General features: G+C 45.6%; 4 protein-coding genes across 4 annotated transcripts; 1 reads left to right on the top strand and 3 right to left on the bottom strand.

Moving 5' to 3' along the window:
- Positions 1 to 2,752: 2,752 nt before the first annotated feature.
- Positions 2,753 to 5,105, bottom strand: N7503_007587 (uncharacterized protein; the record flags this gene model as incomplete). Its single annotated transcript, XM_057067134.1, has 4 exons — positions 2,753 to 3,827; positions 3,893 to 4,533; positions 4,588 to 4,699; positions 4,744 to 5,105. The coding sequence occupies 4 exons, from the start codon at positions 5,103 to 5,105 to the stop codon at positions 2,753 to 2,755; spliced, it is 2,190 nt and encodes a 729-aa protein (XP_056920815.1).
- Positions 5,106 to 7,500: 2,395 nt separating this feature from the next.
- On the bottom strand, positions 7,501 to 7,776 carry N7503_007586 (uncharacterized protein; the record flags this gene model as incomplete). Its single annotated transcript, XM_057067133.1, has 1 exon — positions 7,501 to 7,776. One exon carries the CDS (start codon positions 7,774 to 7,776, stop codon positions 7,501 to 7,503), a length of 276 nt encoding a protein of 91 aa, XP_056920814.1.
- A 2,595-nt stretch (positions 7,777 to 10,371) lies between these two features.
- N7503_007585 (Zn(II)2Cys6 transcription factor) lies at positions 10,372 to 12,112 on the bottom strand (the record flags this gene model as incomplete). Its single annotated transcript, XM_057067132.1, has 2 exons — positions 10,372 to 11,992; positions 12,042 to 12,112. The coding sequence occupies 2 exons, from the start codon at positions 12,110 to 12,112 to the stop codon at positions 10,372 to 10,374; spliced, it is 1,692 nt and encodes a 563-aa protein (XP_056920813.1).
- Positions 12,113 to 13,290: 1,178 nt separating this feature from the next.
- On the top strand, positions 13,291 to 14,112 carry N7503_007584 (uncharacterized protein; the record flags this gene model as incomplete). Its single annotated transcript, XM_057067131.1, has 1 exon — positions 13,291 to 14,112. The coding sequence occupies one exon, from the start codon at positions 13,291 to 13,293 to the stop codon at positions 14,110 to 14,112; it is 822 nt and encodes a 273-aa protein (XP_056920812.1).
- Positions 14,113 to 16,405: the final 2,293 nt, after the last annotated feature.

Raw genomic sequence — 16,405 nt, 5'->3', positions numbered from 1 at the left:
AGGCACTTCCTAAGCGCTTATAAAACGCTTAATAGGTACTTATACTTTTAACTATAGTTTTAATCTTTATTTCTATTCCTTTAGATATAGAAATAATATAAGTAAAGCTATTCTTATATATTTATAGATATTTAGGGAGATCTTAGATATATTTAAGATATTATATATATAAAGGGGTATTAGAGATAGAGATAAGATAAATTAGAGGTATCTAGATAGATAATAATTAGTAGAATAATTCTAAGTGCTTATTAAGTACTTACCTTATACTCTACCTCTATTAATATTTTGCCGGATTTATTAAATTTTAAAGAGTTAGAATATAGGTATAAAGTAAGGTAGTAGGTCTAGCCCTAAATACTTCTATAATATAGTTATATTAAGACTAAAATTACAGGACCCGAGGCTAATAATATAAGCAAAGGTCGCCATTGAAAATTAATTTATTTCCTAATTAGGCCTAGTTAATGGCGACCTATGGCTTATGTCATTGGCGACACCACCTATACACTCCGTTCAAGCCGGAGCGACTGATCTTTGCTGCTTTATCAGTATGCATAACTAGGCTTCTTATGCATAACCTTTCTTTTGTTAACCCGATAGCTACATGTACCACCTACACACGTTTCCTTGGGTATCTGTCTAGCACCTACACCTACGACACCATAATCAATGCCACCAGCATTGGATGGTGCCTAAGTCAAGAATCGAATTAGACTAATCTCGGGACATGTTGGGGCTTTGTTGATTTTCCAAAAAAAAAAAAGTCTCCAGAGTTGAATCAAATCTTTAGGCAATATACATGGAACATTACGTGAAGTTAAATCCATGGTTTGCTATGTCATTTGTGCAATTTCGCTCGAAGTCGGATTCAGGTTCGAGAGCAATAAGGCTCGAAGGAACCGGGTTGAATCAGGTCCAGCGGTCCAAGTGGGCTAAATGGGTCAGATCGGTATCATTTTGATTGTCCTTTTCTAGCTAACAGTCTTCAAAGTTCTGTGGCAGGGGCTTATCCTAGTTGCATCCTGCACTTGAAGGCTGCAGAGTGTAGTACAATATACTGGATGGCAATTCGTTTCTGTCCGATCACAGTTTGGCTTATTCTACCGAGCCGATTGCCTCGAATGAGATAAGTAGCATCTATAGAAGTCTACACCATTGGACTTGGGCTTTTGTAGTCTGCATTGGTACTCACTGAATAGATAAGGTGCTCTCGAAAAGTTCCCGGCCTTGATGTAATATTCATCTCATCTCGTGGCCTCCACTCCAAGTTGACTACATATTGTGCACAAATACATATGTTCATGTAGCCACCTGAATATTTGTATGAGAACCTCACATATGCAGCACTGACGTTTGCTAACGAATCAAGAAAAATATATAATATTGAATATGGATCCATTACAAGTGATAGTAAAAAAAAAAAGCAAGGCCCTAGCTCTATGGTAAATCTATCCAATACCTTATAAAACAACTACCCTTTCCACATCTTATGAAAATGACTGATCATCCTTTTGCGCCAACCAAGGATTCTTCTAAAGCTTCGAGATCCATTTGTGTGCTGAAAGTTGGTTTTACCAGGGCCTCGCTTATCGATCGGCGTTGGTCGTAGTTCCAAGTCAGGCAAGTCTGTAGATCTGGAACTAGATGAAGCTCGGCTATCACTCGACAAAGCCAGAAATGACGAAAAGCTCATTCCAGGTCTGGAGGACCGTGGGAGTGAAAATGCGCTATCATTGCCGTGGTTGAATAGTGGGCTTTCAACAATATTCACCCATTTCCGCTCGCGAGGTAAATCAGTCTTATTCCTTTGAGGGGCGAGCTCGGTATAATCAAGACTGAAGGTGTGGTTTGACGCGAAAGAAGCTGTTTTTCTTTTTCTTCCTTGATCGTAGTCTTGATAGTTTAGCCGTCGAGCGGGCCACTAGATAGATGGTAAGAATATGATTCTATGGCTTTGGTTGGTTGCTGTTACCTTGTATCGAATTCCGTGTTTGTTTTGTCTGAGCTCAGAATTTGATTCGCTTGGACTAAGTGATCTGGATCGGGTAGACATTGCCATCCTGCAGGTGATTTGAAAGGTAAATTATGTTTGCGGGCTTTTGTTGTAGCTGCGGTGCCGAATTTATAAAATCTGTAAGAAGAAGGCTGGTGTCTCATTTTGATTGTTTACCTTCTAGAATATGGTTCAATTGGCCGGAAGGGAATTCCCTCGAATTCCATGAGATTGGTTCGATTATTATTGACTATGATCGACATGAGATGAGCTTGCGAACATTAACGTAAATGTTGAACCTAATCTTTTCGGTGCTTTGACATAGGTAATTCGGGTTCACAAATGCTCGGAATTTATACCTTATATGCTGCAGGTGCGATTTTGACAGTGAACCAATCCTTGAAATTATTTTGTGTTCCCACCATGGCCTCCATGGCTGCGGTTGAAGCTTGCTAGTGGGAAATGTCAGACTAGATTCAGATTGACAGATAGCCACATTCCTTAGCCCTGTGATATCAGGGGTCGGTAAACAGAAGCGGCATTTGTTCCCCTCGAATAAATCTGGGCGCCCCACTTGGTGCAATGTCATTTAAACCTAATAATCCGATTATAAATCCTGATCTGCCAAAGGAGGAGTTAATGTTAATTGGTCGGCACCATGCTTATGGAATGCAGACTATTGCAAACTTCTGAGAATCGTAAACAAAGGAATTTTTCATTGACATCGGTGCATATAATTCGATATCTTGCTAGCAACTATTTCTCAGAATCGGCCTCCAACTCTAACTTTGCACCATGGGTAGAGAGTAAATCCATACAGACCACCCAAGCTCGCTTGGAACACCGATCTCTACTCGACATCATTTCCAACCATCCTGTAGCCTTCCCAATGTTTTTGAGAATACCCACAGCCTCGGGGGTGCCGGTCTGGGCCCGAGTGAATAGTTCAACTAGATGCACAACAGTGGATTGCATCAGATAATGGAAGACAACCCACCATGGGGGAAGGTCCTCTAGGTGCGCCATGTCGGGTTTATCTGGAAGGATATCAAGCATGAGGCCTGCCATCTTGACGCACATGGTAGCCATGTTTTCACATAGCGTAACCACAGGTTTCACCTCCGACAGCCGGTCCGCTATTGGGCGGAGACATGACTGGGAGATGACCAGCTTTGTGGAATAGAACTGAAATGCGAGACTGATGCGCTGACGTAGGAATGGTTGCCCTGAGCGGAGACTCTTGAATTGTAGTTCTACTGGTAGGCGTGAGAGCCATCTGTCAGCATCGTCGTTAAGTGTGCACAGAGCAATTTCAATCCCGTGCCAAGATTTCTGGGCGGCTGTTGGAGCATATAGAGTTGTGACAGCATCACGCATCAGAAGCGAGAGTTCGACTGCATATAGTAGGCATAGCGAACTGTTCGGTATCAGGATCTCAGCCGCTCCTTCTGGTTCTACCTTTATTCCGTTGTTGGCTTCGGGCTGTGCGCTGGCCGTAATGATACTATCCAGCGAGGTAATCGAGCTATTCGGCAAGCCAGAAATGGCGGTGGTGCTGCGAATCGTCTGATCGGTAATAAGCTTCATGATCCGCTCATCCCCAAAGTCCTCCTCGGGATATGGCACGGGGAGTGGTGTCGTGCAGAAGTTCACCCCCGTGCAGGTTGGACGTCCAGTCATTTCACACAGAACCATCTCAAGGGTTATGAGAGCCCACCATAATCGATATCTGGTCTCTTTGGACAATGGAGGAACAGTTTCGGTAACATTCCGAAGGTTGATTCCCATTGTGATAGCCGATCTGATAGCAACGCCGATCATTCGCCACGATCTAAGAAGATGTAACAGTATTTGTTAGACGTGATAATGGCAGCGGAGGCGTACGTAATTACTTACCTATTGATATGACCAACAGAGAGCATGTAAAACGACATCAATCCTTCAATTTGCACTTGTTGTAGATCCGGGTGTTCCAGGGCCATTTCTTTGTCCATGTTGAGGTGCCATGCCCTTGAAAAGAAGACTAGATCATCTTCGAACTCGACTGAAGGTTTACCACTTGTGAGCAGTAAATGTCTCGCAGCGATGGCAAAGATCAAATTTAACACAGCTCGCCATCGGCTTCCCGGCCGCACGTTTGGGCTCGAATAAAATTTCCGGTACTGACTAATGAAAGCCAGCTTCCCAATAGCTGGGAATGTGGGATGTATAATGTCAAAATAATGATGCACAAGCAGATCAGCCGCAGCTTGAGAGGGCCACTTAGACAGATCCACCTCTTGATCAACAACAACATCAGCATCATCCAGAAAGTAGTTTATGTGAGAGATCGACTGATTACAAGTAGGAGTCGAGATGCTTTGATCAAGTTGACGTTTGAGTCGGTACAAGCATGCCATCTCCGATGGTTCACCTATGAAACCCATTGACTGCAGTCTTGAATCCTGATTGAGGTCTTCCTGTGTACAGTCAAAAGCGCCGAGTGCAAAGACGGAGCCATATGGGAGCTGTGGTGCTTTGGGGATTTTGATTGGGGCCTGGGTATTGTTAGTACTAACTACGGCCTTGATGTGATTGTGATCAAGTCTCACAGTTGTCAGTGCTTGCTCGATCAGTTCTGCAGCTGCTGTATCCAGTTGCGGATGGAGTGTTCGCAGCAGATCCTCGAAGGTTTGCGCTCGGATGGTCAAATCAGTTAATTGCCTGGGACTTGTCAGAGCAGCTGATGGTTGTGGCGTGAAACATACTTGACTATCTTCTCCCTCTTTCGATCACCATAGGAGCACTTAGCACCTGATTGGGCACATCTATTGCAAGTGGGTTGGTGTCCGCTACATTTCGCTTTTTGCTCGCGACAGGCTTCACACGCTCGGCTCACTCGGCCATGGGCTTTGGCAATGCCTGGCGTTGAAGCTCGCGGGATAGGAACTTTGGCGTTCAGCGAGCGGCTAGTGTTGGGATCATCTGGGATTGGAGCCGCATTGGTAAAAGTTCCAAGTGACAACGGACCGTAGCCTAGCGGAGCCCATTCAGCGTCAAGTGGTGCTGACTCATACTCAGAAAACCCCAAAAGGTCTTCGATAAACGAGTGAGAATAATTGTAACTCATGGCCGACTGTCTGTTGTAGCATCTTCTGGTTGAAGATAGAAAGGCAATATATTAGGGACATTTTTCTGGGCGGCATGTCACCACTAGCCAAGGATCTGCAAGTTGTTCACAAAAGTCCCTCCAGTTCGCAAGGGATGAGTCGGTGTGCGCAGTTCCGGGAAGCGTTTTGAAGACCCTCCGCCGCACGGTGGCGTCCGCCAGGTCGAGCCCGTGCGCACTTACCCATCTTGAAGGGGTGAGCTTTGCATGACATATACGGCTGAGAATGTATCTAAAAGTCGGAATGTGCATGTCTCTCAGAGATATAGCGAGAGGCCTCCAGCATGTGTAGTTATCCCGATCGCAAAGCAAAAGTGGGCAGCAAGAATCCTCAACGTAACTCCATGGGTACCCGTATCGCAAAGGCGACCTGCAAGTCATCCGCACAAACGATGATGAAGGCATCCATGGCCGCTAAACCGTTCCAGGCTCCTTGTGCAGGCACTTTTTGATGTTCCAACGACGCATATGGAACCTAAAATGCAGCACCCGTTCTCCTAAGATGGTAGTTTGCCGTATTTGCCGTTATTCCGCTGAAGGTAATCTATTGTCGTCATCTCCTCGCCAACCTGATTTTGATTTGGGCTCAGTGCTGTTATCGAGAATCGTGTAAATTGGTGGTGGTTTCTCGGCTCAGCAAGGGGCTTTGTTGGTGCAACACCGGTGAAGTTGAAACCAAACGACTGCCAATAATAAGCCCCCTTCCGAGATCCAGGAACCCAAAAGACTCACCTGCTTCGTAATGGTTCGTTGCTAGGAAACTTTCATTCTGAGCCTTTCCTTTTTGGCCGAACGGCGATCTCGCAATTACCCGCACGGGCTTACCGGACCGATGAGACGTGCATCTAACTTTGAGCTGAGACCACCAGACTTCCCGGTACTTTGGCATCGACATTGCGGGGTCCTTCATATTCATAATTTCGCTTGATTCGTAGAGCCGCTCCTGATAGCTTGTCCACCCATGCTGCTTTTTCATCTTCCTTTTTCTTGCCGGCAAGTGGTTCGGCAATAGTCACTGACATGCTTGGCGCGGGAAGTCATGCTGAGAGATTAATAATCTCTCGACAAAGATTTGGTCTCGGCTGTTTTGCACGTAGTTCAAATGATGGAGCCTGATCATGACCAGGTAAGATAATATCTTTGGGATGGTCTTTGCTGTCTCGTATCGACATCTGGGCTGAATGTAGCGAGGGCGAGCAGCAACGCCCCACAGCCGACACTCTAGATCACCCTTTGGCGAGTGAGTGTTGTGGATTTCGTAGCTGTAGACTGAGTGGATTTGGATTGCGCGAACGTAGCCCATATAGCTTGGGCGAGAGCGAGACAAGCATGTGACCTAGGCTGATGACTGTTGTCCATGGCATGGACAGTGTGAATTTTGGTCTTTGATCAACAGTGTGCTTTTGGTGACCACAGCATGTTGCACTCATCATTAAGGCATTTGCAGAGACTGGGGCAAGTTCAGAAGATAAGTTTGACGTGTTGAACCAGGTCCAAATACCACACACACCCCTCGCGGAAAAGGACTCCGCGCAGGAACTGACTGGCCACATCGATATCTTATGTGAGAAATATAAAACTCAATATCCTACGAGCGCAAAGTAGATGGGCATCATTGATCAATTTTCATTTGTGTCACATTCTTTCTTGTTCTCGTTACCCACAGTCTTGACAGCCAAAGAGTGAAATGTCTTCACTCCTTATCCACTATCTTTGTCTTCTCGGACCCCTATCTAATGAAATTAGGCGACTTACCTGGGGTTAGGCCGGCGGCAAGAATGGATCCTGGATACTTTCTTCTATTGTCTATCATTACAATGTGAAACGTATTATCACACCTGGCTTCTTCGTAGCGATGAGCGACGAGAGGTCTTCAAGGATTCGGTTACGGATTCCTTACATAATACAAACATACAAGATATGAGGAACTCCGAACTTATCCAGCGTCTGACTGAGCAATTAAATGCATATTCTCAATTCTGCGAGGATATCGATAGCGATGAGTTCAATTTGAGAGTCACAGGCTACCCAGACCTTGTCAGGACTCCCCTCACCATTACGGGATAAACCTCGACACACCTGTCCGGGAAAATTCAACAAATACTCGAATACGTCATTCCAGGCCAAAGGAAAAATTTTATCATCGATTCTTTTCTTTGCAGCATGTTCTTGTTATATACTTTTGATCCAAATATTTTATCCATAATTGTAGCATGCTTTTTTTCCCACCACGTGACTTCATTAGGTATCATTCGTCGTAACGTAGGAAGCCTCGTATCATATACATGAAAGAGGCACCTGATTTCATTTGTCCAGTTGGACTGCCGGGTCGAGGAAGCAGAGTCCCTCCATCCAACTAGGTGCCATCCCGACACAAGACCCGTTTCATCAGTCGTACTTGGTCAAAGCTTTCTTCGTAGCTCTTCAAGGCATTGTACATATCGCTTCGGTATTTCTTCTCGGATGACTGAAAGAAAGACTCCTCGAGGTCTTTGGAGGCGGGTTGTTTTGCAGTACATGAGGAGTATTTGATGGTTTTAGAGTGATCGCATTCGTCTCCACTGTATGGAGAGGGAGGTGGGGATGCGTCTGAGAACTCATCCCATTGGGAGAATTCGTTTGGTGTATTCATTGATAAATATTCGCCCCAGAATACTGATATCTCGGACCAAGTGGGGATGCGAAAAGATTGCATTTCGTGTCCGATACAAAGGAGTGAGTGATCATGAGTTTCTACAAATTAATTCCTTCTCTCTACACTTGAATATATAGTGCTTGAAGGCGTGCTGGAGGATAAACTCTCGGTTCAACAATGGAACGGAACTTGATATACTTTACCAATCTTTAGGTCCCGGAGGAAAATCCTGCCATTAGGAGTGAAGAATTCTTGGCCAGCTGGGGTTGCGGCTTGTTTTTCTATGGAATATGCCGTTGATTCAATGACTAAAGCGGCTGTGAGAACAGTGGATGACTTCACGAGGTACTAAGACTATAAGGCTATAGGTTTAAGTCCAGCTTTCAACCTTTTCAATCATTGGTCATACTCTCGGTCGTACCTTATTTGCGGAATCACTCGGCCGACGAGCCATTACTTGATTAATCCTCGTAAGCTATGACATAAAACGCGGTTACTCAGCTCGGGGTCTGGTGATAGTCTCAGACTGTGCCACAAGATTTTCCTTAGTGGCGTGCTCGTTCCAAGTGCGGGGATAATGCAAGTACGGTATACTGCTCTCATATTCGCAAGAATTGGGATTCCTGGGCAAGAGGTCGGCAAGCAAGCTCTAGATGGAAGATGCAACAACGTACTTTCGTCATTGACGGCATCGATACTGCAATGCTCCTTGACTCTGTTTCACGGTCGCTGGCCCACAATAAGTTAGCTGTATGATTTAATCAAGGGGAGTGCTAACAGACCCGATGGGCTGGGACAGGCAGGGGTCTAGGCCGGCTCTCTAAAGCTCCGGAATGGTAATAAGTCCAGATGATTCGATGGCTCGAGTCAGGATTTTGTTAGGACTTTTGACATGACTTGTTACCGACCGAAATGAAGGCTAGTGGTTCGTATAGATGTTTTAGATTTTGCTGATCGCTATGCACCAACCTCTAAAGAGAATCCTTAAAGTGGGATACACCCTCCCTTTTTTTCTCGGCTCCGAGTCTTCCCTGGACTCTCCCTTGCTGAGTTTGTGATGAGAAAGCACTCCGAATCGGGAAAATGGTCGGTGTGACCTTGAATGCAGCCCAGCAAGAGCAGCGTCACCACATGTCTGTGGTCGCAAATGAAATGTGAGTGGGGCCAGATACGAGATGCGGCAGGCTTCCGATTGGTGTAAACGTTCCCCAACCAAACAGATCTGTCTTCCAACCCACGGGACGCTGGCTGTCATTCCAAGTTCTCCGCGGAAATATGTTTGTTCAGTGAGCGTAGGTACGCTGTAGCTCTCTTCCTGTCGTCGAAAAAGCGGACTAGTCCACTCGTCAAGCAACTCCATTGATCAAACTGGATTGTCTGGACCCACCATTTTGGGCTCCAATCAGACAATGTGTAGCTTCCTACAACACAGTAAGCATAGAAGGTGGCACTGGATTAATCGGTCCTTGCATCCGGGAATTTTCGCCTTTAATAAGTGGCTTAAAAAAGCAGAGAAAATACAATGATACAATTGTCGGTCGGTGCCTATATCGCGCTGGCCGGCATGGGGTTTCGGGCTGCTCATTCAGGCCGTCTGCAGGCGTCGCTGCCAGGTGGCACCTCACTGCGATAAACTTCAGCTGTACAGTTCACCCTAGTGTTTAGGGGGCTTCCCCTTGTAACTCGACGCTTTTTGTTTGATATGTAGTTGCGGTATGTTATCGACCACCACCATTGAGATATATTTTCCGATTGCGAGACTGCAACAATCATTATCGTGATAGTGCTCATGTGCCCATGAGTTTCATTTAGATTCCCGACAGTGATGTATAGCCCTAGATTGCGAGAGGTTTTATGAACAGTCATATACAAATAATCAAATAAGAAAGAGCTTGATGAGGTAAATTATGGTGGCCCAAATGCCCACTAATCTCCATATCTCAACTTGAACAGCTTGCTAGACCCATTTTTCCAAACGGGTATGGTCAAGAATGCAGCCCTGTCGGATCCCCTTCCTAATCAGGCTTAGTCAGTTCTCGTGACTCTACAGTGGTCGGTGGACCTACAGTATGCGCGTCGAGATGAATGATAATAAATGTCGTAGTCAGCAAATTAATTTGTGATCTCTGTAATCATACAGGTACTACTATTATACGTAAAGCAAGGCCGGGGCTAACCTTGAAAAGCTTATCAATAAGATGGCAGATACATCAAGAAAGACTATCGCCAACTCAGAAGGCATTCTTATAAAACTACGCGCAAAATCAAAATTACAGGTCCACGGCCTCAGGTCAGTCGAGATCCAGGTTAAAGTACCCATCTCAAAAAACGGCTTGAGTTAATGACTGGTCTTGCTCAGCAGCATTGAGAAGTCTTTCGTATGAGGCCTGAGCCATGATGGTCATAGGCATATAGCGATTTCAAGGCTGAAGTAGAGGTTCAAAATTATCGTGTGCGGTGCAGGAGCAAGCTCTGCAGAGAGTGCACATCGCTTCTTTTAAATTCTACCTATTGCTAGGCCGAATTGTGACGCTTTAAATTCCAGTTTCACTGATGCACCGGTATATTCCCAAAAACAAAAATCCTCCTTTGCTATAACAGCACACGATGGGATATCGTGCGCCACGTATTGCTGACTGTATCATAGTAATTCCGGAAGGCTTCAAATACTTGACCATACCTATCTCCAGTAGTGTCTCCTTCCATTACCCCTGCTTTCATCACCCCTGGAGAGCACCTATCCTGAGGTTGGAAAAAATTATAATAACAAATGCGAGCCTCTTCGGGCATCAGGGTAGACTGATCACCGGTAGACTCATGCTCCAACGCAGAGAGTGGAGAAGAATCCGAACCACAGCTTTGAGGAGACGGATAAGAGAGTTGTGGATCATGTGTAAGTGCTATGGAACGGTTGTAATCCTCTTCCAATTCCATACACTTCTCTGCCATAAGAGCCACAGGGGAGCAGGTGAAGAGTGCTTGAATCGGTGGTGCTTGACGTAATAATCCCAAAGCCTTCCGTCGCAGGTGTAGATCGCGGCACTTGACTGCAGTCAGAAACAATGGGAGACCCAAGCCCATTTCGAATGTGAAGGGTGGTTGGACACAGTCCGAGCCTCCTGAAGCTGCAAAAACTAGACTTGCATTCTCGACGATGACGGTGAAGTCTGACATGTGGGAATCATAGACCAATTCCCGTTGCGACAAACATGTAGAGATGTATATTGATATAGCGGCATGATATGCCAGGAGTAACCGTTCAGCCCGGCCGGTATGTTGGCAGAGATTTGTGTAAGCATGGTGCCAATGGTTCAATTTTGTTTGGAGCGATTGCTGCTTGGCAAGCAATTGCGCATCTGGAATCAAGTCCCTAATGGCTGCTCTGCGATGTGGCATTGCTTCTCGCTCAAGGATCGTGACCTCTGAAAATAAAACAGAAATGGCAGTTCTCGCTGCATCGAAGGATGTGAACGTGGTATTCAAGTCATTATTCGCAAAGGCAAAGATCTCGCTAATTTTAACCGTTGATACAGTCAAAGATATGGAGCCCAACCGTAAGAACAGGGGTATGACAGTCTTTTCTAGAAGTAAGGCCTTATGGGGGGAGAGCATGCCAACAGCAACTTGATGACGCAAGGTAAGAATCAAATTCACACCCTGCTCATAGAGTTGGAGAGCCTCTATCACACGGCCTTGAATGGCCTCTATACAGATGAATAGCACACAGCTAATCAGTGCGACATATGGATCTGCTCTACCACGCGCAATTTGGGAGTGGATGCTGGATATGGCGCGGGAGTACCAAGTCAAGGCCTCTCGTTGAATTTGATTCAGGCCCCACTTCTTTTCTTTTTGCAGCTTCAGGAGCGGGAAGTCCAGGCACTGATCCGGATGTTCGTATAAGACGCTGATTGAGATTATGGCATCCCACACAGCAGGCTCGGTGCGGCATATTTGCGGGGTCACTTTAGTCCAGAAATCGACGTTCATCCCTGCTGCAAGTCCGTTGGATGCATGCTGGACATAGTATTCAAAGGCACGCCGCTCGTGACAACCACTATTCGGGGATGCCATCAGACTGAAGCTGGGAGGCGCTGTGTTGGGGGCGAAAAGTACGGAGGATGTTCTAGTACCTCCATATTCACATTTGCGCCCGGTGCTGGAGCAGCGAAGACATGATGGCTTCTCCTCGCCACATTTAACTCTTCGAATTCTGGTGGCTAGTTAGCATTAGCCTGAAATGAGGCTAGATCAGTACTAACTTGCAAGTTTTGCACCCCGACCGGGATTTAGCACCGCCGATGCGGCTGCTATTAAGGGTATTAGAGCCCATGCCAATTGCAGACAGTCTCAGACATCACACAAAGTCATCGAAGGCCTGACCAAACGCTTACGTGATGTGGCTAAATGGCAAATGGACTAAGTAGACAAAGAGAGGGGCTTGTAGATAAGGCAGCCTTGTGGCGCGGAGGAACTGTATCTCCGAGCTCTTTGGCATGATTCTTTACATAATCAATTTTCTAAACTGTGGGTAATTACCTGGAGACATCTTTAAAACCGACAGCGAGATAGGTTATGATATTTGAAGTTACTTTTCTAAACGAAGATCATATGAGCTATTTCCCAAGATTTCCAAGGTTTGAACAACCTTTTGTCAGGTTCGATGATTTCAAATATATATTCTCAACCTTAAAAGACTGCAAGCAGTATTTCCAAGTTATACCCACCCACGACAATACATGATTTGATGGATCATGTATGAATTAGACATACACGTAATAGAACATGTTCTCAGGATGAGGCTCCACTAGCTTCAGCCTGCCCAAGTGAGGTTGGAAAACACCGCATTGCAAGTTGTATTGGAGGCCTCTTCGCATGTATCTACCCATAGGCTAATTTTTCAAAATGACCATGCAGTGAAAGCTTCATCTTCCACATCGAAGAATTTAAGAAAGGCTAGAAGGTGGTTTTGTTTCTTCTTATTCTCCACAATGCCATCACGTGGTTGCGGCTCAACCTCATATAGTGTAGTCACTTGATCTTCCCATAATCCGCCAGTACAGTCAAGGAGTGGGGGCAATGCCGAAAAATGGCATCTACGTAATCAAGTCATTGACCGTGTACTGTAAATTGTTCTCGAAAGATATGGTACCTCTTTGTCTCGGAAAGTTGCCGCGTATAACTCACTGTCACTTTCAAATGGGGTTGCTAAGTCAGGTGACGCATGCATGAGGCAGTGCATTATGAATAGGCTCCAACTTCCTTTCACTCTCTACGGCCTCTAACCCAATGTCAGTGAAAAACTCTTTTTCTTCCACTTCTCACTGTTTCAGTACGCAGTTTGCCCCTATTCTCTCAGTTATTGCTCTTTTTCTACCCACCTACCATGTGTGAGATTATCTGTTCATAGATAACTTTATCAACCCGTGCAACTCTTCAAAAATCTCACAATATTGGTCCAGCTCCTCTTCTTCGTCACGAACTGCTAGCTGACTTAACTTTTACTGCGTCATGGCGATCCTGTCTCCCGTAAAGGGCGTCTCGCTGTTGACTTTGCCGACCGAGCTTCTGGTGGTGGTCTTCGGTTGCTCCTCTTCATTCAAAAATGTTGCCAACCTCGCTGCAAGCTGCAAACGGCTAAACAAAATCTGGAAGGAGCACACTTCATACATCTGCAATCAAGTTTCATCCGCGACCATACCCTGTTACGAAGATTTACGGGCTCTCCTGGCCACGCAGGGACATCTCGCCATCGATGCACAGGTCCTCAAAGTCTCAGACGTTATTCGGCTCAATGAAACTTCCGAAAATGCATACTATCTGCTCACTGCATTTCATGATCGTTTGAAGAAAGGCCTCCACTGTGACCCACAAGTCTCCAGGGTCTTGTCGTTTCCTGAAGAAATCCGCTTCATCCGTGCCCACTATCAAATCTGGGAACTGATGCTGCTTGAGGATGCCAAACAGCAAGAGTGTATTGCAAGTATGGATCTCGAGCAGACTTGCTTACTGTCGGACTTTCTGTGTGTTTTTGATCCCTGGAGGATTCAAGATCCCGTCATTGAGCAGGTTGTGGACCGCGATCCGATGGCCCATCAGTGGTTGCAGCGGAAGATCCGAAGGCAACGCAACAAGGACTTCCGTGAGCAGCTTCATCATAATTACAGACCAGTGAGCTTTACACCGTATGAGCGGCATGGGCGGCACGCGTGGTGGTGCGATCGGCAGCAGGAGACGTTCAAGAAGATGTTGACAGGAAGCTTGTTCCTCCACGAACAAGACAGCAACACAGAAGAGGAAGAGGAGGAGAGCTCTGGCGACGAGGACTACTGAAGCTTTAGCCGGGACAAGATGGACAAATCCAACCATAAAAGGAACACATAAATCGAGCATTGTACTGAGACAGCCGTTCCCTGGTTGATTGTTACAGTCCGTCACTCAACTTACTAAACAATTGGAATCAAAATGTTAATTTTTACTTACAAAGAGCATAGAACCGTAAGTCTAAAGTTATGGTCATTTAAAGGCCCACGACCCGAAGCGCGGCTCGCAAATCTTTTCTCTTATGTATTGCTGCGGTGATAGGGAAGGGGTTGGAGGCGGGGGGGGGGGGGGGGTGTTGTTGGGCGATATGCTCTATTCTGCTTAGAAGATGAGGATAACAGAAGGGAAAAGATAAAGAGGACAATAAGCTTCCAGCACGAAGTAAGTACTTGACCACAGACTACATCGGAGCTGCAGGGGGCTAGAGAGTCCGGGTTCTGGGCAGTAGCCGGTTCCTGAAGGAGCAAGCAAAGGGGTTCTAGTGAGAAACTGTGCCAAATTGTAAAAATGCTTGTTAGTGAGAAATATGATGGGCCCGGTTCTTTTAAAAGGGCTTCTCTTGATACATTTGTGGGCCTAAGCTTTTGATTGACTTTGCAAGGTCTCTTGTCTGTTTGTCGTTTTTTTTTTTTGAGTGATATCAATGTTTTGTCATTTTATTTTCACTTTCCATTTATTGTCCACTGTACTATGGTTCTCATCCATTTATTTTCGGATGACATCGGTAAGACATATTACCTCAAAATACCCAATCTCTCTACTCTGACTGGTTCCGGACTGGGACTTTTGGAAAGGCTTTGACCGGTGAGACGGCCATTGAGGGCTGGGATGGAGGCACATTCCTGAAAATTTGCAGAGTTGCAGGAGCCGGGAATCTCAGTTGATGGAGGCCTATAGCTATGGTTGGTGGAGTCTGCTCAGTCTAAATCTTATCACGTATCAAAAAATAAGCATTAAAGTCATATAAATGAACTTCACAAGTTGGAGACTTCCCCCCACCCCCCTTTATTCCTATGATTATGGCGCCAACTAAATGCGCTAGGAACATTGGAGCCTCGGCTATTACTTCCAAAATTGCTCAACAGCCCTTGCGTCTTCTAGAAGCTCGTATATGCCGCAAAGGTGGGACGAATCCCAATTGTCAGCTCTGTCTTTGCAGATTTGGACAAACTCAGAATCTTGCTTGTACGTCCTCTAGTGGTTATGAATGAGCTGAAATTAATCACAGAGCCCTAGATGACATTTCGCAAGTTGGGCAATTTGACACATGATAACAATGTCTCCATTCCTCTCTGGCCTGCCTCTTAGTAGGAGTCGTGCATTGCCTGGCTTGTCATATCCCATTTGTGCTTGAAGACCTCAGTCATTTGATTGAAAAGCTTATATCAACTTTTTTTCGGATGAAATATCCTGCCTTGAAGACTTCCCAACATGACTGGTTTGACAATTAACCTTCCTAGTGCCCCCTTCTTGTATTGCGTGGCGCTCTAGAGTATTCTGGATGGGCTAATCCCAGCATTACTTGGTAACTAGATCCCTTCCAAGGTTGGCGTCGATCCAATACATTCCATTGTCTTTACTCAAGTAAGGAATGAGATACATATCTATAACCTAATCGAAACTCTAAACAGACCCACTCTGGTCAACTTCTCCTTGATTACTTACAGTTTCGAGAAAGCTAAAATATTGGGAACGCCATAAAGGTGAGACAGGCATGAGATCTATATTCTGCACGGGGTGACTAACGCGACAGGAAACCATAAATCGTCCAGGAAAACCAAGTAAGATCGCAGAACTATGCCAGTAATTGATCGGTGGATCAGTGTGGATCACGACCGACGTAGTCATTGTTATTCCCCCACGTGGATCTTCATCATCTTCACCGCCACTTTCCTTTTATCGTAGGCTCATCATGTCTGAAAAATTGGTAAAGATGTCTAGGTGTGCCTGGTTGCCTGGGCCTCTCGTTTTACATAAATCGCGGTAAAGGAACACTCTGGAGAAGAGCCCAAGACAGGTGAGAGCACTGACAAGATATGATTTTTAGAGAGGGCAGATAGCTGTGAGTGATACTACTATCACGAGCTTGGAAAGATCTATTGGGAAGAGGCTTGATAGCTGGGGGATCTCCCGAGGGGCAGAGGATCTAGACTAACGGAACTTAAACCTGCACATGCTATTGAGTCTTGGCATAGCCATGTCTTCTCATTGGCCAATATTCGGATGTGCAGAGAGTAAGCCTGGAGTACCAGACTTGACTTTGGTATTATTGAGTTTTGGCACAACCCATCTGATTGGCTGA

This window comes from Penicillium pulvis (assembly GCF_028828015.1).
Source record: "Penicillium pulvis strain IBT 33274 chromosome Unknown contig_5_segment0_segment0, whole genome shotgun sequence".
Lineage (NCBI taxonomy): Eukaryota > Fungi > Ascomycota > Eurotiomycetes > Eurotiales > Aspergillaceae > Penicillium > Penicillium pulvis.
The sequence above is the reverse complement of the archived record's forward strand: the minus strand, read 5'-3'. Positions and strand labels throughout refer to the sequence as shown.